This window comes from Nyctibius grandis, chromosome 1, assembly GCF_013368605.1.
Source record: "Nyctibius grandis isolate bNycGra1 chromosome 1, bNycGra1.pri, whole genome shotgun sequence".
Taxonomy (NCBI): domain Eukaryota; kingdom Metazoa; phylum Chordata; class Aves; order Nyctibiiformes; family Nyctibiidae; genus Nyctibius; species Nyctibius grandis.
In genome coordinates, this window is record NC_090658.1 from 132,953,782 (window position 1) to 132,975,681 (window position 21,900).

The 21,900-nt window shown below is 61.9% G+C and overlaps 2 protein-coding genes across 3 annotated transcripts in view; both read left to right on the forward strand.

The window, feature by feature from the left end:
- Window positions 1-21,900, forward strand: part of DTNB (dystrobrevin beta) — a 648,286-nt gene that overhangs the window by 275,509 nt on the left and 350,877 nt on the right. The gene's annotated exons all lie outside the window — the stretch shown is intronic.
- Window positions 6,563-20,514, forward strand: KIF3C (kinesin family member 3C). Of its 2 annotated transcripts, none has more exons than XM_068409030.1 (8): window positions 6,563-7,984; window positions 12,675-12,776; window positions 12,864-12,986; window positions 13,059-13,177; window positions 14,604-14,720; window positions 14,982-15,090; window positions 16,056-16,231; window positions 16,966-20,514. In XM_068409030.1, the coding sequence occupies exons 1-8, from the start codon at window positions 6,578-6,580 to the stop codon at window positions 17,057-17,059; spliced, it is 2,247 nt and encodes a 748-aa protein (XP_068265131.1). In that variant the 5' UTR covers window positions 6,563-6,577; the 3' UTR covers window positions 17,060-20,514. The 2 variants fall into 2 exon arrangements, with proteins under 2 accessions (XP_068265131.1, XP_068265138.1); XM_068409037.1 differs by having other exon boundaries at window positions 20,349-20,514.

Sequence of the window (21,900 nt, forward strand, 5' to 3'; positions counted from 1 at the left end):
GGATGGGGACTCCACCACTGCCCTGGGCAGCCTGTGCCAGCGCTTGACAACCCTTTCCATGAAGAAATTGTCCCTGATCTCCAATCTAAACCTCCCCTGGGGCAACTTGAGGCTGTTTCCTCTCGTCCCATCACTTGTTACCTGGGAGAAGAGACCGACCCCCCCCTCGCTACACCCTCCTTTCAGGCAGTTGTAGAGAGCGAGAAGGTCTCCCCTCAGCCTCCTTTTCTCCAGGCTAAACCCCCCCAGGTCCCTCAGCCGCTCCCCATCACACTTGTGCTCCAGACCCTTCCCCAGCCCCGTTGCCCTTCTCTGGACTCACTCCAGCACCTCGATGTCTTTCTTGTCGTGAGGGGCCCAAAACTGCACCCAGGATTCGAGGTGCGGCCTCACCAGTGCCGAGCACAGGGGGACGATCCCTGCCCTAGTCCTGCTGGCCACACTAGTGCTGGTATAAGCCAGGATGCTGGTGGCCTTCTTGGCCACCTGGGCACACTGCTGGCTCACACTCAGCCATCTGTCAGAGTGTCTTCTGTCCTGGAGACTTTGTTAATGGCTTTAGAGAAGTTTGGCTTTTAGGATCCTCGAGAGGAGGCAATATGAAGTCTCACATATCCCACTGCAAACAAGGCAGAGTGTTTTCTGTCTGACATCTAAGACTGGCCCTGATGTTAAATGTCACACCCTGACGGAACCAATCCCGCAGGAGACACCCCACCAAGGCCAAGGCCATCTTTGCCCTTGGTTGCTCAGTGAGTCCTGCTCAGGAGACCATTGCCACAGGGCTGATGGATTCGGGGATGTCCAGCAAGAGGCAGAACAGTTCTCACAGCTCTCCCCACCACATCCTCCCAAGGATCTTCTTTCCCGACACCAAGAGGGCACTGATCTGATGTGACGAGGTGACCACATTAGGAGGAATGGGGTGGGAGGGGAGATCCAGCAGGACCCAGCAGCCTCTTCCCAGCCACAGGGGTTGCAACACCGCAGATGTATGCCCTCCGGATCTCACCATGGGGAGGGGAAAAGTGAATCATGAGCGAGTTGTGCAACAGTATTTAAGTTAGGGGAGGTTTGCTAGAGAGCTGGGACGTGCTAGGTTTGCTGGTTACTCAGATCCTCTCACACAGCAGGCACAGGCCGGGCTGTCGGAGGAGGTTCTGGTCCCACCATTTCTGGTCTGTCACCTTGAGGGTTGAGCTCCCTTGGAGCCCTCCAGCACAGACCCTCCAGCCCTCAGTCACCCACAGCTCCCACCACTTCAGGAGCAGCTGGAACCCAAAACTTGTCTAAGGACAGGAGCCCCAGCAGAGCTGGCAGCAACAGCCCCAGGTGCTCAGCACACGGTCTGAGGAACAGAGAAGGGCTGAAGTTGCTCCAGGTGCTGCTGTGTGACACCGTTCCTCGTAGCAGCGGTGACCACGCTGCTTTTCTCCTTTCAGACACTTGCAAACATGGTGTTGGGTCTCCCCAGCCTTCCCAGCCACCCTCCTGCCTCCAGCTGATCTCCACAGCCAGAGCAAGCAGCTTCCCAAAGGCCTCAGGCCGGCATCTGGAGCAACTCCTACCACCGCCGCCACCGGGATCAGGCTTCCACCGCCTTGGATCACGCAGAGTCACAGAATCAATCAGGTTGGCAGAGCCCTCTGGGCTCATCGAGTCCAACCATTGCCCTGACACCACCATGGCAACTAGACCAGGGCACTAAGTGCCACGTCCAGGCTTTTCTTAAACCCCTCCAGAGATGGTGACTCCACCACCTCCCTGGGAAGCCCCTTCCAATGCGTCCCTGCCCCTTACCCCGTCTGTCCCCCAGGTAGGGCTGGAGTGGGCAGCCAGAGACCAAGAGGAACAAGAAAGGCAGCTCCACGTCCCTGAAACGGGGACCCTCTCCCCTGTTTTCTGTTTGGGCTGGCACCACCCCGTCGAGAGCAGAAGGGCTCAGTCAGCAATTCCTGGCGCAGGGAGGATGCGAAGGTCATGCTGAGCCCAGCGCGCCCTTGGCAAAGGGCTCCATGTGCCAGGCACGGCTCTTATTTCTGCACCGTCACCTCGGCTCGGCTCCTGGCAAGGCAGTGCCAGCGCGGGCGGCTCGGCGGGGCTCTGTCCAGCAGTGGGCAGCGCGCTTGGACGTGTCTGAGGAGCTTCGTGGCCTCGCCGCTGCCCAGTCCGGCTCTGTGCAACGTGGCGGGGCCAACCTCGGCCACGAACCCATGCTCTGGTTGCAGCATCACTTATGGTAATCATAGAATCACAGACTGGTTTGGGTTGGGAGGGACCTTAAAGCCCATCCAGTTCCAACCCCCTGCCACGGGCAGGGACACCTTCCACCAGACCAGGTTGCTCCAAGCCCCATCCAACCTGGCCTTGAACACTGCCAGGGAGGGGGCAGCCACAGCTGCTCTGGGCAACCTGGGCCAGGCTCTCACCACCCTCACAGAAAAGAATTTCTTCCTCATATCTCATCTCAATCTCCCCTCTGTCAGTTTAAAACCGTTCCCCCTCGTCCTGTCACTCCATGCCCTTGTCAAAAGCCCCTCTCCCGCTTTCCTGTAGCCCCTTCAGGCACTGGAAGGTGCTAGAAGGTCTCCCTGGAGCCTTCTCTTCTCCAGGCTGAACAGCCCCAGCTCTCTCAGCCCGTCTCCAGAGCAGAGGGGCTCCAGCCCTCTGAGCATCTCCGTGGCCTCCTCTGGACTCGCTCCAACAGCTCCGTGTCCTTCTGTTGGGCCCCAGAGCTGGACGCAGCACTGCAGGGGGAGTCTCCCGAGAGCGGAGCAGAGGGGCAGAATCCCCTCCCTCGCCCTGCTGGCCACGCTGCTGGGGATGCAGCCCAGGACACGGGTGGCTTTCTGGGCTGCCAGCGCACACATGCTGGGTCATGCTCCCCGGCTGCCGGCGCGCGGGGGAAGAAGCCCGGCATTGTTGCCGTCAGTGCTTTGCAGAGCCAGTCACTGCCTTGTCTCAGGTTTTTCCCCAGGGAGCAGCGATGAGAACAACGGACTGAGAAGCGGCGATTGCTGCTGAATGGTGCTTTGACCTCCAGCAGCACGGCTTCCCCCCAGGACTCACCACGTACCCGGCACAGAGGCAGCGCTGCCTCCGATTCCTTATTCTTTGTGGAGCAGCTTGAGGCGACTGAACGAAGGGCTCCCTAGAAGCACGTTAATGATAAATAAGTAGTGACCTACAAAGGCAGATGGAGCACCAGTCCCTGGATCCGTGTGCCCCACAGGCACTGGGGATTTATCCTGCTCATGGGGGGGTTTGGAGGGCTCTCGGGGGGAGCATGGGAACGCCCCGGTGCGTTTGCTGGGCGCTGTACAACCAGAGCTCTGCCTCTTTCAATTACATCTTGCCAGCAGATGATTAAATCCTTTAATCTCTGAGCAATGATGCTCACACCACATCTGTGGAAAACCCCGATCCGAGATAAAAGCCCGGAGCCTCCCACGTGGTTGCCAGCCGTCCTTTTTCCCACCCTCTCAGCTCCCGTGGGCCGACAGCAGAGATGGGGAGAGGGACAGTGGGGCACAGCCCGGGGCTGCGGTACCTCGGCGGGCGGTCGCGGAGCTCCCGCAGGTGACGCAGGAGTCGGGGCAGAGGCTCAGGGGCCACAAACGAGGGGCATCAGGCACGTGTGGGCTCCCAGCCTGCAGCCCCTGATGCCGGGCAGGGCTGTGGCTCCTTCCAGCCCCCAGTTAGCGTGACCGGTGGTCACCAAAGTGGCACAAGGTCCCACTACGCCATCCAGCCCCGCATCCCGATGGCGTCCGTCCTCTGGGGCCACATCAGAGGGTCTTCTGCTCACGGGCAGCCCCAGGGCCTGCAGGAGAGGCAGCACTTCGCAGTAGTTTTGATTCCTGGAGACGCAGCTCAGCGCTCACCCGGCTGTGGCAAGCGTCCGGGGGTCGTTTGGCAAGCGGGCAGTTCCCTTTAACGACGCGCCTGCGGATGGGAAGATGCTGGACTCCGCGCCCCGAGCTGGCTCCCGTACCGCTGCTGCTGTCTAATTATAGAGGAGTCAGCTGCTGGTGAACTGATCCATCCTAAATCCAGGCTTAGCATGAGCTGCGCTTGCCCCTCCGACTGCCCCCCTTTTGATACGGGGTGAGTCTTGCACCAGAGCGATTCCGCTGCTGCCTTCCCGGGTGGCTGTGGGAGCTCCCCTTCCCCTGCCCTCCTGAGCCGTGCCCGGGCGGTCTCTGCTGCTCTACAAACACTCAGATCATGGTCTGAAAAAGCCGTAAAACCTCTGATCTGTTGAGGTTCAACAAGGGCAAGTGTCGGGTCCTGCCCTTGGGGCACAACAACCCCCCGCACCGCTACAGGCTAGGGAAGAGGGGCTGGAAAGTGCCTGGTGGGAAAGGACCTGGGGGTGTTGGTCAGTGGCGGCTGGATATGAGCCAGCAGTGTGCCCAGGTGGCCAAGAAGGCCACCAGCATCTTGGCTTGTACCAGCACTAGTGTGGCCAGCAGGACCAGGGCAGGGATCGTCCCCCTGTGCTCGGCACTGGTGAGGCCGCACCTCGAATCCTGGGTGCAGTTCTGGGCCCCTCACGACAAGAAAGACCTTGAGGTGCTGGAGCGAGTCCAGAGAAGGGCAACGGGGCTGGGGAAGGGTCTGGAGCACAAGTGTGATGGGGAGCGGCTGAGGGACCTGGGGGGGTTTAGTCTGGAGAAAAGGAGGCTGAGGGGAGACCTTCTCGCTCTCTACAACTGCCTGCAAGGAGGGTGTAGCGAGGGGGGGTCGGTCTCTTCTCCCAGGTAACAAGTGATGGGACGAGAGGAACCGGCCTCAAGTTGTGCCGCAGGTACCCTGCGACCTGCATCCCGCATCCCAGTCCTGCATCCCACATCATGTACCCTGCATCTCACATCCCTATCTTGAACCCGTATCCCACATCCCAATCCTGCACCCTGCATCCAGCATCCCAATCCTGCATCCCAATCCTACATTCTGTATCCTGCACACTGCATCCCAAACCTGCCTCCCAATCCTGCATGCCACACCCTGCACCCTGCATCCTACATCCCACACACCACATCCCAGTTCTGCATCCCAATCCTGCATCCTGCATCCACATCCTGCACACTCCAACCCACATCCCAGTCCTGCATCCCACATCCTGTGTCCTAATCCTGCATTATGGTTCCCGCACCCTGCATAGAATCACAGAACCACAGACTGGTTTGGGTTGGGAGGGACCTTAAAGCCCATCCAGTTCCAACCCCCTGCCACAGGCAGGGACACCTTCCACCAGACCAGGTTGCTCCCAGCCCCATCCAACCTGGCCTTGAACACTGCCAGGGAGGGGGCAGCCACAGCTTCTCTGGGCAACCTGGGCCAGGCTCTCACCACCCTCACAGCAAAGAATTTCTTCCTCACATCTCATCTCAATCTCCCCTCTTTCAGTTTAAAACCGTTCCCCCTCGTCCTGTCACTCCATGCCCTTGTCAAAAGCCCCTCTCCCACTTTCCTGTAGCCCCTTCAGGCACTGGAAGGTGCTAGAAGGTCTCCCCGGAGCCTTCTCTTCTCCAGGCTGAACAGCCCCAGCTCTCTCAGCCTGTCTCCAGAGCAGAGGGGCTCCAGCCCTCTGAGCATCTCCGTGGCCTCCTCTGGACTCGCTCCAACAGCTCCGTGTCCTTCTTCTGTTGGCCCCCAGAGCTGGACGCAGCACTGCAGGGGGGGTCTCCCGAGAGCGGAGCAGAGGGGCAGAATCCCCTCCCTCGCCCTGCTGGCCACGCTGCTGGGGATGCAGCCCAGGACACGGGTGGCTTTCTGGGCTGCCAGCGCACGTTGCCGGCTCATGGTGAGCTTCTCGTCACCCATCACCCCCAAGCCCTTCTCCTCAGGGCTGCTCTCAATCCGTTCCTGCATCCTACCCCTGCATCCCGCATCCCGCATCCCCGCCCCGCATTCCGTTTCCCGCACCCCCCGCCCCGGCCCCGCCCGCCGCTCCCGGCCCCGGCGCAGCACAAAGGCCGGACTACAGCTCCCGGCGTGCCCGGGGGGGGTGCGGGCGGGGCCCGGGGCCCGCAGCGGGGCCCTGCCCGTGGCCCTGCCCGTGTGCGGGCGGCAGCGAATCAGCCGCCGCCGCCGCCCCCCCCCGCCCCATCCCGGCCCCGCACCCGGGCGGGGACAGCGGCCGCGCTGCCATGAGCCAGCGCCCGGCGGGGCCGCCCCGCCGCCCCCCGGCCCCCCCGCGTCCCCCCGCGCCCCCCCGCTCCGCCCCGCCGCCCCCCGGGCCCCCGCGGCCCGCACCCCGCCTGCGCCCCGGACCCGGCCCCCGCCCGGGGGGAGCAGCGGGGGCGGCGCGGCTGAGCCCCCCCACCCCATCTCCATCCCCATCCCCATCCCCATCTCCATCTCCATCCCCATCCCACCCCATCCCACCCCATCCCCACCCCATCCCCACCCCATCCCCACCCCATCCCCATCCCATCCCCATCCCATCCCCTCCCCATCCCCACCCCATCCCCATCCCCATCTCCATCCCCATCCCCACCCCGTCCCTGTCCCCATCTCCACCCCATCCCCACCCCGTCCCCACCCCATCGCACCCCTCCCCGCCGCCGCCATGGCCGGCCGGCCCCGCGGCGGGTGCGAGGCGCTGCGGGTGGTGGCCCGGTGCCGGCCCATGAGCCGGCGGGAGGAGGCCGCGGGCTACGAGCGTGTCCTGGAGCTGGACGTGAAGCTGGGCCAGGTGAGCATCCGCAACCCCCGCGCCGCCCCGGGCGAGCTGCCCAAGACCTTCACCTTCGACGCTGTCTACGACGCCAGCTCCAAGCAGGCCGACCTCTACGACGAGACGGTCCGGCCGCTGATAGACTCGGTGCTGCAGGGCTTCAACGGCACCATCTTTGCCTACGGCCAGACGGGCACCGGCAAGACCTACACCATGCAGGGGGCCTGGGCGGAGCCGGAGAAGCGGGGCATCATCCCCCTCTCCTTCGAGCACATCTTCACCCACATCTCCCGCTCGCAGAACCAGAAGTACCTGGTGAGGGCCTCCTACCTGGAGATCTACCAGGAGGAGATCAGGGACCTCCTCGCCAAGGACCAGAGCAAGAAGCTGGAGCTGAAGGAGAACCCCGAGACGGGGGTGTACATCAAGGACCTCTCCTCCTTCGTGACCAAGAACGTGAAGGAGATCGAGCACGTGATGAACCTGGGGAGCCAGACGCGGTCCGTGGGCAGCACCAACATGAACGAGCACAGCTCCCGCTCCCACGCCATCTTCCTCATCACCATCGAGTGCAGCGAGACGGGGCCGGACGGCGAGGAGCACATCCGCGTGGGCAAGCTCAACCTGGTGGACCTGGCCGGCAGCGAGCGCCAGAGCAAGATGGGGGCCCACGGAGAGCGCCCCAAGGAAGCGTCCAAGATCAACCTCTCCCTCTCCGCCCTGGGCAACGTCATCTCCGCCCTCGTGGACGGCAAGAGCACGCACATCCCCTACCGGGACTCCAAGCTGACCCGCCTGCTGCAGGACTCCCTGGGGGGCAACGCCAAGACAATCATGGTGGCCACCTTGGGCCCGGCCTCTCACAGCTATGAGGAGAGCCTCTCCACCCTCAGGTTCGCCAACAGGGCCAAGAACATCAAGAACAAGCCCCGGGTGAACGAGGACCCCAAGGACACCTTGCTGCGGGAGTTTCAGGCGGAGATCGTGCGGCTGAAAGCCCAGCTGGAGAAACACGGCATGCTGGGGAAGAAGAGGAGAAGGAGCAGCCGGAGGAAGAAAGCGGTGGATGGCGAAAGCGCCACGGAGAACGAAGGGGAGGACGAGGATGGCCTGCAGAAGAACATGGAGAATTACTTGAAGGAGCAGAAGGAGAGGCTGGAAGAGGAGAAGGCTGCTATCCAGGATGACCACAGCCTGGTGAGCGAGGAGAAGCAGAAGCTGCTGCGGGAGAAGGAGAAGATGATAGAGGATCTGCGGAAGGAGCAGGAGGCCACGGAGCTGCTGGCCACCAAATACAAGGTACTGTCGCCACCCGCCATTGCGAGCGATGCTGGGGGAAGGCCTGCTGTGCCTCCAGCCCCTCGTGGGGTGCTTGGATGGGTCCCAGGCAAGGTGGGCTCCCAAGCAAGGTGGGCTCCCAAGCAAGGTGGGCTCCCAAGCAGGGTGGGCTCCCAGGCAAGGTGGGCTCCCAAGCAAGGTGGGCTCCCAGGCAAGGTGGGCTCCCAGGCAGGGTGGGCTCCCAGGCAGGGTGGGCTCCCAAGCAAGGTGGGCTCCCAAGCAAGGTGGGCTCCCAGGCAAGGTGGGCTCCCAAGCAGGGTGGGCTCCCAAGCAAGGTGGGCTCCCAGGCAGGGCTCCCAAGCAGGGTGGGCTCTCAAGCAGGGTGCCCAAGCAAGGTGGGCTCCCAAGCAAGGTGGGCTCCCAAGCAGGGTGGGCTCCCAAGCAAGGTGGGCTCCCAGGCAAGGTGTGCTCCCAAGCAAGGTGGGCTCCCAAGCAAGGTGTGCTCCCAAGCAAGGTGGGTGCCCAAGCAGGGTGCCCAAGCAGGGTGCGCTCTCAAGCAGGGTGGGCTCTCAAGCAAGGTGTGCTCCCAAGCAAGGTGTGCTCCCAAGCAAGGTGGGTGCCCAAGCAGGGTGCCCAAGCAGGATGGGCTCCCAGGCAAGGTGGGCTCCCAAGCAGGGTGCCCAAGCAGGGTGGGCTCCCAAGGAGGGTGGGCTCCCAGGCAAGGTGGGCTCCTAAGCAGGGTGGGCTCCCAGGCAAGGTGGGCTCCCAAGCAGGGTGGGCTCCCAGGCAAGGTGGGCTCCCAAGCAGGGTGCCCAAGCAGGGTGTGCCCAAGGGCATCCCCATGCTCCTGTGCTGTGGTGGGCTGGGGTTGTCCTCAGACACGGACCATCACGTGGACCTTGGGTGGGAGCTCCTGGGGCTGCAGGGTGGGAATGGCCCCCGTGAGGGAGTGGGTCACCAGTGGCACGAGTTCTCTGTGCTCAGCTCTCGTCCCCCTCGGCACAACAAAGCAGCTTGGGGCGGGGTGGGGGAGTGATGCTGCAGATTCGTCCCCGGTGGCCCTGGGAACACGCCCAGGGCTGGGGACGCGGCCCCGCCTGCCCCCCGCCTGCCCCCCGGTTCCTCCTGCCCAGCCGCAGGGCTCTGCCGGGGACACGCAGGGCCTGGCAGCTCTGCAGGGACCCTCGTCCCCCTTCCCCACCCCAAATCCTTCCGGGCACCCCGCGGCCGGGGGCACCTTACTGGCACCCTCCGAGCCACCAGCCCAGGGATGCTCCGGGATGTGGGGCTGAGCACGAGAGGGGCCGCGGTGGCCCCAGCCCAGCCCCGGGTGGCCGTGCCGGGGGTCCAGGGTGGCACTACTGCCCCCCGCCAGCCCTGCTCCCGGCCCCGGGGCGGCTGGGGGGGTCCTGGCCCCCTCCCACTGCCCACGGCTGCCGCGGGGCCTGCGTGAGTACCGGGCTGGGGTGACGGTCACGTCACGCTCCGGCACGGCCCCTCCGTCACCGCGGTGGCCCGGATGGGGTGGCCGGGCTGGAGACCTCGCAGGGAGCCCTTCGGGCAGGGACGTGCCCGGGGTGCCAGTCCCTGCCTCGGAACGGAGGGGCTGAGCAGGGGGATGCTCTGGTACCCTCCTCCACGGCCAGAGCCGCCGTTGTTGCAGCCCCAGGGACACATGGCAGTGCCCAGGACACATGGCAGTGCCCAGGGACGCGTGGCAGTGCCCAGGGACGCATGGCAGTACCCAGGGACACATGGCTGTACCCAGGTATGTGTGGCAGTGCCCAGGGATGCATGGCAGTGTCCAGGCACGCATGGCTGCACCCAGTGACACATGGCAGTGCCCAGGGACGCATGGCAGTGCCCAGGGATGCGTGGCTGTACCCAGGGACACATGGCTGTACCCAGGGACGCATGACAGTGCCCAGTGACCCATGGCAGTGCCCAGGGACACATGGCTGTACCATGACCCATGGCAGTACCCAGGGACGTGTGGCTGTGCCCAGGGACACGTGGCAGTGCCCAGGTATGCGTGGCAGTGCCCAGGGACACATGGCTGTACCCAGTGACCCATGGCAGTGCCCAGTGACCCATGGCAGTGCCCAGTGACCCATGGCAGTGCCCAGTGACCCATGGCTGTACCCAGTGACCCATGGCAGTGCCAGGGACACATGGCAGTGCCCAGGGATGCATGATCCTGCCCAGGGACACGTGGCGATGCCTGGATGCCTGCACAGAGACCCATGGGGTCCTGTTGGGATGTGCTGCTGGGGCAGAGCCGTGGGGGGGACACTGGTCACTGGCTGGCATGACAGATGTCCCCTGAGGGGTGTCCTGGCATGGAGGTGGGCTCCTCGCCGCCGGTGCCCCTGTCGCTGGCAGCCGTCCTGCGCGGTCTCCTCGCCCGGCACGGCGCAGCGGGGCTGGCTCGGGGCCACGGCGGGTCCTGTAACTGCTGAGTAACGAGGCAGGGCCGGCAGCGGGGTGATGCCATGTCCCCTTCAGTGGCCTCTGGAGCCGTCCCTACACCGGGACCCCGCGGCCGTGGGGGGATGGCACAGTCACACCAGAGAGGTATCGCCCCGGGGGGGGCAAAATGCCCCGTGGGCCAGCGATGGGGGGGCAGAGCCTGCCAGGGCCCACACATAGATGCTCACCTTGGCACCCAGATGTGCACCTCGGCACCCAGATGTGCCCCTCAGGACCTAGATGTGCACCTCGGCACCCAGATGTGCCCCTCATCACTTAGATGTGCTCCTCAGCAACCAGATGTGCCCCTCGGGACCTAGATGTGCCCCTCAGGACCTAGATGTGCACCTTGGCACCTAGATGTGCACCTTGGCATCCAGATGTGCATCTTGGCACCCATATATGCACCCTGGCACCCAGGCATGCGCCTTGGCACCCAGATGTGTGCCTTGTCACCTAGATGTGCCCTTTGGCACCCAGATGTGCCCCTTGGCACCGACTTGTGCCCTTTGGCACCCAGATGTGCATCTTGGCACCCATATATGCACCCTGGCACCTAGGCACGTGCCTTGGCATGCATATGTGCCCCTTGGCACCCAGATGTGCACCGTGGCACTCTGATGTGCATCTTGGCACCTAGTTGTGCCCCTCAGCACCCAGATGTGCACCTTTATGCTCAGATGTGCTCCTTGGCACCCAGATGTGCACCTCAGCACCTAGTTTTGCCCCTTAATCCCACGGCGAAGGCAGTGGCTGGCACGGGGAGGGCTGGCAGCACCATGCCCTGGCCGGGCATCATCCCAGCGCCCGCCCCATCCCCCCTGCTCCCCTCAGGTCCCCTCCCTGCACCCCAGCAGGGTGTAGGGGACACTCCCCATCACAGGGTGCCATTAGGACCAAGAACCAGGCTGGAGGAGGAGGTGTGAGGGGCCCGTAGTGCCCCACTGCCACCAACCTGGCTGCTCCGGGGAGCCCTGGCTGGGGAAAGCATGAGGCTGGGGGGGGCTGCGCTTGGGGGTCCCCCCTCGGCGTGGTGTCACCGCCCTCCCGCCGGGCAGGGCCTGGCTATGGCAGCGGGGGGGCCCTGGGGGTCTGGGCATGGTGAGGTGCTTTGCATCCAGGGCTCCTAATTCAGGGGGTGCAGAGGGACCCCAAGCGTGCAGCCAGCGGGTGAGGGCAGACCCGTGCTGGGTGAGGGTCAACAAGGGCAAGTGTCGGGTCCTGCTCTTGGGGCACAACAACCCCCCGCACCGCTACAGGCTGGGGGAGAGGGGCTGGAAAGTGCCTGGTGGGAAAGGACCTGGGGGTGGTGGTCGATGGCGGCTGGATATGAGCCAGCAGTGTGCCCAGGTGGCCAAGAAGGCCACCAGCTCCCTGGCTTGTACCAGCACTAGTGTGGCCAGCAGGACCAGGGCAGGGATCGTCCCCCTGTGCTCGGCACTGGTGAGGCCGCACCTCGAATCCTGGGTGCAGTTTTGGGCCCCTCACGACAAGAAAGACCTTGAGGTGCTGGAGCGAGTCCAGAGAAGGGCAACGGGGCTGGGGAAGGGTCTGGAGCACAAGTGTGATGGGGAGCGGCTGAGGGACCTGGGGGGGTTTAGTCTGGAGAAAAGGAGGCTGAGGGGAGACCTTCTCGCTCTCTACAACTGCCTGAAAGGAGGGTGTAGCGAGGGGGGGTCGGTCTCTTCTCCCAGGTAACAAGTGATGGGACGAGAGGAACCGGCCTCAAGTTGCACCAGGGGAGGTTTAGATTGGAGATCAGGGACAATTTCTTCATGGAAAGGGTTGTCAAGCCCTGGCACAGGCTGCCCAGGGCAGTGGTGGAGTCCCCATCCCTGGGGGGATTTAAAAGCCGTGTAGATGTGGTGCTGAGGGACGTGGGTTAGTGGTGGCCTTGGCAGTGCTGGGTTAAGGGTTGGACTCGATGGTCTTATAGGTCCTTTCCAACCAACATGATTCTGTGATCTCAGCCTGGGGGTGGCTGGAGCCCGAGGCCGCGGCCAGTCGGACCCAGGGATGCTCGTTGTGTCTCGGCACAGCTCGGCATGGCTCGGCACAGCATGGCTGGGGTGGGGTGACCAGGGCCATGTCCCCGCTGCAGCAGCTGCAGCACATCTGGGGCTGGGGACAGGAGGGGGTCAGGGCCAGGGGTGCCCGCCCAGCGAGGGGTGGGGGCCTGGGGCAGACCCCCGGGGTGCTGGGTGGGAGAGCCCTGACCCCCCACCCCGCTCTGCACCCCCAGGCCATGGAGAGCAAGCTGCTCATCGGCGGCAGGACCATCGTGGACCACACCAACGAGCAGCAGAAGATGCTGGAGCTGAAGCGGCAGGAGATCGCTGAGCAGGTACCGGCTGGGGCAGGCGATGGGGACATCCCAGGGGGGCCCATGTCCCCCGTCCCGTCCCTAAGTGTCCCCCCCCTTGGGCTGCAGAAGCGCCGGGAGCGGGAGATGCAGCAGGAGATGTTGCTGCGGGACGAGGAGACCATGGAGCTGCGAGAGACCTACACGTCCCTGCAGCAGGAGGTGGAGATCAAAACCAAGAAGCTGAAGAAGGTGAGAGGGTGGCAGGAGGGGATGGGGGGTCCCTCGGGGCAGCAGGGCTGAGGGGTGTCCCCCTGTCCCCAGCTGTACGCCAAGCTGCAGGCCGTGAAGGCGGAGATCCAGGACCAGCACGAGGAGTACATCCGCGTGCGGCAGGACCTCGAGGAGGCGCAGAACGAGCAGACGCGGGAGCTGAAGCTCAAGTAGGTGCTCGTGGGTGCCCCGTGCCTGGGCAGGGCTGGGGTACCCAGGGCAGGGCTGGGGTGTGCGACTTGCACACGAGAGTGTTAAAAAGCTGCTGAGAAAGATGAAAACCCAGAAGATCCCCAAGCAGAAATGGCGGCCTGGCAGCAGCGTGGGCTGTGCCTGGGTTATGGGGCTATGGGACGTGGAGGTGAGTGTCCCCCAAGGGCACCTGGAGACCTGCCCCAGCCCCAGCGCGGTCCTCCAGGGAGAGCGGCTTTGGGGGGACGCGGGGTGAGCCCCAGCCCCGCTGGAGCTGCTGGCATGGTTTGGGTTGGGAGGGACCTTAAAGCCCATCCAGTCCCAACCCCCTGCCACGGGCAGGGACACCTTCCACCAGACCAGGTTGCTCCCAGCCCCATCCAACCTGCCCTTGAACACTGCCAGGGAGGGGGCAGCCACAGCTTCTCTGGGCAACCTGGGCCAGGCTCTCACCACCCTCACACCAAAGAATTTCTTCCTCACATCTCATCTCAATCTCCCCTCTTTCACTTTAAAACCGTTCCCCCTCGTCCTGTCACTCCATGCCCTTGTCAAAAGCCCCTCTCCCGCTTTCCTGTAGCCCCTTCAGGCACTGGAAGGTGCTAGAAGGTCTCCCCGGAGCCTTCTCTTCTCCAGGCTGAACAGCCCCAGCTCTCTCAGCCTGTCTCCAGAGCAGAGGTGACATTATCCAATATCTTTTAAAACTCCCACCCAACATATTTATCTTTTAGCACGTTCAAGATAAAATATTTATACTTTTCCTAGGAACAAAATTTCCCTCCGATTTTGCCACCTTTCTCTTCGAACGTGATTCAAACTCACTGAAGCAACTCACCGACAGGGACCAATTTCCTGCAGCTGCTCAATTTGCCCCCAGAAATATGGAAAAAAAATCCCCCAGTTCCCCTTGGGGCCCCTTTTATCCCTTTGGTTCCCAGTGGGGGGAGCGGGTGGGCCCAGGGAGGAGAGGGGGTTCTTGCGGGAGGAAGGAACGGCCCCAGCGTCCCCACTCCTCGCTGGTGACCGTCCTCCTCCGCCCGCCCTCTCCTGCCCCTCTGTCACCTGCATCTGTTGCTTCAGCCTCTCCATCACCACCATGTTTCCATGGGCTGCCCAGGGAGGTGGTGGAGTCACCATCTCTGGAGGGGTTTAAGAAAAGACTGGACATGGCACTTAGTGCCCTGGTCTAGTTGCCATGGTGGTGTCAGGGCAACGGTTGGACTCGATGATCCCAGAGGGCTCTGCCAACCTCATTGATTCTGTGATCTTCTGGATGCTCTCCCACTTCTCTGCGCTATCTCCATCTCTTCTGCCATCCCTCTCCGACCTGTTTTCTGTCCCTTGTCACCTTAACCCCTTCCCTTGCTCCCGCTCTGTCTCTCTCTCGCCCGGTCGCTCGCTCAGGTACTTGATCATCGAGAACTTCATCCCACCAGAAGAGAAGAACAAGATCATGAACCGCCTGTACTTCGACGGGGAGGAGGACCAGTGGAAGTTCCAGCCGCTGGTGCCCACCGGAGGGTACGTCCCTGGCCTCGACCCACACTCTGCTGCCCACCCGTGGGCACGGAGCCTCTGCCTGCCGGGCAGGGGTGTCCTGGGGCTGGGGGGGCACCAGGGACCCCGGGATGGTTGCAGGTGCCTTCGGGTGGCAATCCTCTCCAAGCCCCACCGGGATGGGCCACCCTTCACTCACTGTAGACGAGCTCTGTCACTGTTTGGACACATTTTTAGTGGGAATTTATGTTCTCATAGATGTTTCTCTCTGAATTTATTGTTTAGAAACAGCAACCAAATGAAGAAGCGGCCGACCTCTGCGGTGGGGTACAAGAGACCCATCAGCCAGTACGCCCGCGTGGCCATGGCCATGGGATCGCATCCTCGGTACCGGGTACGTGGGAGGGCAGTGGTGGGTGGGGGGGGACACGAAGTCATTGGATAAATGGGAGGGAGGGATGGGTGGGTGGGTGGATATCATCCTGGCTTGTACCAGCACTGGTGTGGACAGCAGGACCAGGGCAGGGATCGTCCCCCTAGACTGGGCACTGGTGAGGCCGCACCTCGAATCCTGGGTGCAGTTCTGGGCCCCTCACGACAAGAAAGACCTTGAGGTGCTGGAGCGAGTCCAGAGAAGGGCAACGGGGCTGGGGAAGGGTCTGGAGCACAAGTGTGATGGGGAGCGGCTGAGGGACCTGGGGGGGTTTAGTCTGGAGAAAAGGAGGCTGAGGGGAGACCTTCTCGCTCTCTACAACTGCCTGCAAGGAGGGTGTAGCGAGGGGGGGTCGGTCTCTTCTCCCAGGTGACAAGTGATGGGACGAGAGGAAACGGCCTCAAGTTGTGCCAGGGGAGGGTTAGATTGGAGATCAGGGACAATTTCTTCATGGAAAGGGTTGTCAAGCGCTGGCACAGGCTGCCCAGGGCAGTGGTGGAGTACCCATCCCTGGGGGGATTTAAAAGCCGTGTAGATGTGGTGCTGAGGGCCATGGGTTAGTGGTGGCCTTGGCAGTGCTGGGTTATTGGTTGGACTCGATGGTCTTAAAGGTCCTTTTCAACCAACACGATTCTGTGATTCTATGGATGGATGGATGGATGATTGGATGGGTGGTTGGATGGATGGATGGATGGATGGATGGATGGGTGGATGGATGGATGGATGGGTGGATGGATGGATGGATGGGTGGATGGATGGATGGATGGGTGGATGGATGGATGAACAGTGGGGGAGAAGACAGAGTAAACAAGCTCACGATGATTTGAGACAGGTCAGTTTGAGCTCCCAGCTTTATCCTCCCCCTTGGCAGGGTCGGTGGCCGTGTTTTGCCACGTGGTGACTCCTTGTTGGCTTTCTCTTTGCAGGCTGAGAACGTCATGTTCTTGGAGCTGGACCTCTCCCCTCCGGCCATCTTCGAGTTCGAGCGGAGCAGGGACCCGGCTGAGCAGGACCCCCGGGCTCTTCACCTGGAGAGGCTGATGCACCTGGACAGCCTCCTGGAGCGGCCGGCGGCCTCCCGGGTGAGGAGGTCCCGCTCCTGGTGAGTGCCGGTGGGCTGGGGGGATGGTGGGGACCATGGCATGGGCAGGATGGTCACACTGCCCATGAGTTGTCGGGGTGTGATGTATTTTAAACTGCGGCTGACGTGGCTTTGGTAACGGTTGTTGGATGAGTATTAAAACCAGGGTGATGGTGTCCTAGATCATCATCATCTACATCTCAGCACAGGAGAGACGTGGACCTCTTGGAGCAGGGCCAGAGGATGGTCCGAGGGCTGGAACTGCTCTGCCAGGAGGAAAGGCTGGGAGAGCTGGGGCTGTTCAGCCTGGAGAAGAGAAGGCTCCGGGGAGACCTTCTAGCACCTTCCAGTACCTGAAGGGGCTACAGGAAAGCGGGAGAGGGGCTTTTTAGAGGGGCATGGAGTGACAGGACGAGGGGGAACGGTTTTAAACTGCAAGAGGGGAGATTGAGATGAGATGTGAGGAAGAAATTCTTCCCTGTGAGGGTGGTGAGAGCCTGGCCCAGGTTGCCCAGAGCAGCTGTGGCTGCCCCCTCCCTGGCAGTGTTCAAGGCCAGGTTGGATGGGGCTTGGAGCAACCTGGTCTGGTGGAAGGTGTCCCTGCCCGTGGCAGGGGGTTGGAGCTGGATGGGCTTTAAGGTCCCTCCCAACCCAAACCAGTCTGTGATCCTATGGAAATGGCTGGATTTGGGGGAGAGCGGGGAGCAGGGAAGGGGAAGGAGAAGGAACCCAGGTTTTCTCTGTCCCCCCTCCAGGTGCCAGACGCCGCGGTCGCTGCCATCCTCAACCACGCATGTCTCCCTCACCGCCAGCTCCCCGCGCGCTGTCACCGCGCCAGCTCAGGAGTGACGTCCTGGACCCCCTCGTCCCCCGCGCCGCCCTGCAGCGAGGACTGTGCCCCACTGGTGGCCCAGGACGGGGCCCCAGCTGGCAGCATCTCCACCGGTCCCAGTTCGTCTTAGTCTTCAGCTACTTTGTGTGCGCGTGTGTTTGTGTGAGACGCTCACGAACAGCCCCCGGGGCGAGGGGTCTGCCCCCTCCTTCCTCCTGCCCCCTTCCCCCCCATCCGGATCTGTCACTTTATTTATTTAATGTATTTATTTATGGAGTGGTTGATGCGCAGGGTCAGGAGGCGCGGTCGGACTGGAGGCCGTGTGCCCCTCGCTGGTGGCTTTGGCAGAAGGTGAGGCGGCCCCGGCCGCTGGTGCTGCGTCTGCTTTGGTGGAACCCAGGGAATTTGGTGATTTCTACAAGGACTTGGAGCCTTCATGGTGGCAGCACCTTGCACTGGGCTTGTCAGAGGCCCAGAGGGACTCTCCAGCCTGCGTCAGCACCCGTGGCAGCAATGACATCTCGTTGACTTCTGGGCATGGCTGTCACGCGAGGAATGCCAGCTCCATCCATGGAGAGGGCCTGGAGATCAACCAAAGACCAAACCAAGCCAGTCCCGGTGGTGCCAGGACTGTGTTCACCTGTGCCGTGCTCTGGAGATGGCTGGCCCTGTCCTGTCCAGTTGAGGCCCAGCTCACTCCCATCCCTGGCTGGTGGGTGTTTAACTCCTTAACAGCCAGAATAGGAGGTGGAAATCTCTGTCCCCTTCCACCCACCCCTCCCAAAGACACACACTGGGGAGCAATGCTACCTGAGGGGAACCAGAGGTGAGAGCGTCCACCATCCCGGCAACTAAAGGCAACGAAGACGTGCAGGACAAGATGGTGATGCCCGGAGGAGTGATGCCAACATCGCTCTCCTCCGGGCTGGGTAGTGCCACGTGGAGGTGACCTCGTAGTTGGGAGAACTTTCCTTGTGATTGCGTGGGTCGTGGAGGGCTGGACGTGAAACGGGTAATGGGTAAGAGGGGACAAGCCATAAGGCCACTCTGGTGACCTGAAGCCCATCACACGTAGGGGCCAGGCCATCGCTTGGTGGGTGATGCAGCTTTCAGCAACTTGGTTGAGGTCCTTGTTGAAGACCCCCCCTGGCAGCACGTGGCCAGCAGCTGTGGTTTCCCTGGGATGGCTTCCGATGTGTGGAGGTGGAGGAGATCCCTTTGTTTGACGAGGTCCTAATGAATGAGGGAGCGACCCCCAGGTTCACGTGGGAGGGTGGGGGTCTTCAGAGGGACGTACGCTGAGGCCTGTCCCTGGGAAGGCGGATCTGAGGAGCCTGCAGGTAGGGACTGTCTTCTGGTGTCTTCTGGTGATGAAGAGAATTCTGCTGGAGGACTGGTCACTGCTCGCCTCGATGGCTCCTGCGTGCAGCACCCGGGGCGAGGGAGGGAGAGGGACCGAGGCACAGACATGGAGCAGAAACATCAGGAGTAGGAGCATCAGGAGCAGAAACATCAGGAGCAGAAGCATCAGCTGTGTCTACTTCAGAGCAGGGCAAGTGCCACCCAACAGGAGTGTCCCATTGATGTGCTGGGGCATCCACAGACCTTCCCACCCATCTCCTGACGTGTCCCCTGCTCTGCTGCGGGGTGTCCTCTCCCCATCCCCTGTAACGTTGTCCTGCCTCGTGTTCTTGGTCATTGTCCTCTGCCACCATCTTCCCTTCCCCACCTGTGCCCCATAACACCTTCTGCCTCTTTGAAGTCCTTGTCCCCCTCTCCCCAACCCCAGCAGCTGGCTTGTAGGTGAGTTTGGAAGCTGGTTGCCCCCAGGCCTGAGCTCAGTCCCTTCGAGCAGCAGCCAGGGCTGGGCTGTCCTCAGCCTGGGCAGGAGGGTGCAGGAAGGAGGTGAGATGGGTCCCTCCCACAGCTCCAGGTGAGCTCCTGCTGGTACCACCAGCACCCTGGGGGTTGTCCATGCACATCCACTGGAGCAGGCGGGCTCTGCCCCGTGGCACCCAGTGAATGAGCGACCTGGCTCCTTATTTTGTGTCCAGGATGGGGCCTCTGGGGGTCGGGGTCAGGCAGTGCAGAGCTCAGCAAGGGGAGAAGCTGCCTCCAGGAATACGTTTTCTTCCCTTTCTTGTTTTCTAATTGCCCCAAGCTCATCTCCAGCCGGATCAGCAACTCGTGGAGCCCTGAGGTGATGAACTGGGGACAGTCTCTTTTACCTCCATTCCCTACCCAAGGCATGGGAGACAAAGTTCAAGAGCAGCTGGTGTCCACCCGTTCCCCCTGGCTCTCCCAGGCCATGGAGCATCGTGTTCATAGAATCATAGAATAGACTCACAGACTGGTTTGGGTTGGGAGGGACCTTAAAGATCATCTCATTCCAACCCCCTGCCACGGGCAGGGACACCTTCCACCAGACCAGGTTGCTCCCAGCCCCATCCAACCTGGCCTTGAACACTGCCAGGGAGGGGGCAGCCACAGCTGCTCTGGGCAGCCTGGGCCAGGGTCTCACCACCCTCACAGCAGAGAATTTCTTGCTCAGATCTCATCTCAATCTCCCCTCTTGCAGTTTAAAACCGTTCCCCCTCGTCCTGTCACTCCATGCCCTTGTAAAAAGCCCCTCTCCCGCTTTCCTGTAGCCCCTTCAGGCACTGGAAGGTGCTAGAAGGTCTCCCTGGAGCCTTCTCTTCCCCAGCTCTCTCACGTTGAAGGGTGGCTGTGCTCCACACTGGTCTCCCACGGCGTGCGTTGGTCCTCACCTGTGTCATGGCAAAGGATGGGTCCAGCTGGACCGTGGTCACGGTGGGACCCCCGCAGAGCACAGACGCGTGTGCCCGGTGCAGGGGATGGCTGAGCCACTTCCAACCCCCCAGTGCCGCTTGTATCTCCTCACTCGTGCGCGTGGGTCTGGCCGTTGCCCACTCGCTCCATCTCCCCACCGCTGCCACCACCCTCCGCACAAGCCCCAGGAACGCTGGGGATCTCCCCTCAACGGGAGTCACTGCACAGGGGGCACATCCCGGGGGGGACGGCACCGGGTGGGGGCTGTTTGTGTTGTTTAATTGTTTAATTATTTGGGGTTTCAGGTTCTGGTGGGGTTTTTTTTCGCAAGGGGGTGGGTTCGGCTCCGTTTCGGGTTGACTGACAAGGTGAGGGCCTTGATTAGGACCAAATTTTTGTGCCTGTTGCTCTGGTGATTTATTTAGAAATCAGAAGTTTACTGTACGGTGGCCCATCCTTGTCGCTCTATACATATGGATATACAGGACATATTATAAATATATATATATTATACAGACTGGATGGAGAGAGGTCGTTAATCCCAACCCCCCCGGCTCCGGATGGGCGCCTCTGCGACGGGCTGTGACGTGGCTTGGAGCTGGTGCTGGGACCGACCCCAGAGGGGCAGCACCCTGCGGGACCCGGGCAATGGCACCAATAAAGGAATGAGCATCATCGCAAAGGGCGTCCGCAGCCTCCTTCCTCCGCAGCGCCGGGCTGGAACCCAGCGGCAGTAATCCCAGTAATCCCAGTAAGTGCAGCTCTGCAGCGCATACGCTGCTCAGGGAGACAGAATCACAGAATCCCAGAATCAATGAGGTTGGCAGAGCCCTCTGGGATCATCGAGTCCAACCATTGCCCTGACACCACCATGGCAACTAGACCAGGGCACTAAGTGCCATGGCCAGGCTTTTCTTAAACCCCTCCAGAGATGGGGACTCCACCATTTGCAGGAAGCTTCGCTAGGACAAGATCTAAGCAGCAAAAGAGCTGGTTTTGCGGGGTATGAGCTCGCTCACTGTCTGTAAAAGTCAATGTATGAGCTCTAAGAGTGCAGAGAGTCCATGTGAACTTGGTAAAGTGATTTGGGGGGATTAGGAAGAGTGTGGGCAGCAGGTCGAGGGAGGTTCTCCTCCCCCTCTACACGGCCCTGGTGAGGCCACACCTGGAGTAACTGGGTGCAGTTCTGGGCCCCCCAGTTCAGAAAGACAAGGAACTACTGGGGAGAGTCCAGCGGAGGGGTACGGAGATGGTCAGAGGGCTGGAGCATCTCTGCTGCGAGGAGAGGCTGAGGGAGCTGGGGCTGTTCAGCTGGAGAAGAGCAGACTGAGGGGGGATCTTATCAACGCTCACAGATACCTCAGGGGGGTGTCAAGAGGATGGGGCCAGACTCTTCTCAGTGGTGCCCAGCGACAGGACAAGGGGCAACGGGCACAAACTGAGACACGGGAAGTTCCATCTGAATATGAGGAGGAACTTCTTTGGTGTGAGGGTGCCAGAGCCCTGGCACAGGCTGCCCAGGGAGGGGGGGAGTCTCCTTCTCTGGAGATATTCAAACCGCCTGGACACGACCCTGTGCAACGTGCTGTGGGTGACCCTGCTTGGGCAGGGGTTGGGCTGGATGATCTCCAGAGTTGCCTTCCCACCCCAACCAGTCTGTGGTTCTGTGATTTCATTTTATGTGCTCACCGAGTTCCTGCCAGGTCAGTGGTGACGACACCAGGAACGCGCCCCAGCACCGTCTGTTCATCAGCATCAGTTCAGCAAGGTCTGCAGCTGCATTAGGTGCAGCACGGGAGGGTGGCAAAGGGCTGGCCAGGAGCACCTGCAGGTCACACACATGGTGAGGGTGGCTCTTGCCAAGGACAGAGTGAAGAGCCTGGGGGTAAAAGCAAAGTAAGGGACGCGAGGTTAAACGGGGACAGTTACAGCCCGCGGGGAGAGCAAGGGAGGACCCACGGAAACTGAATCAAAACCACTCGTGCAGGTGGGATTTTTAGTAGCTGAAGCAGTGAAGAGGGAACAGCAGCACTGAGCAGGGAAGAGGTTGGTCACCTCTCCTCCCCGG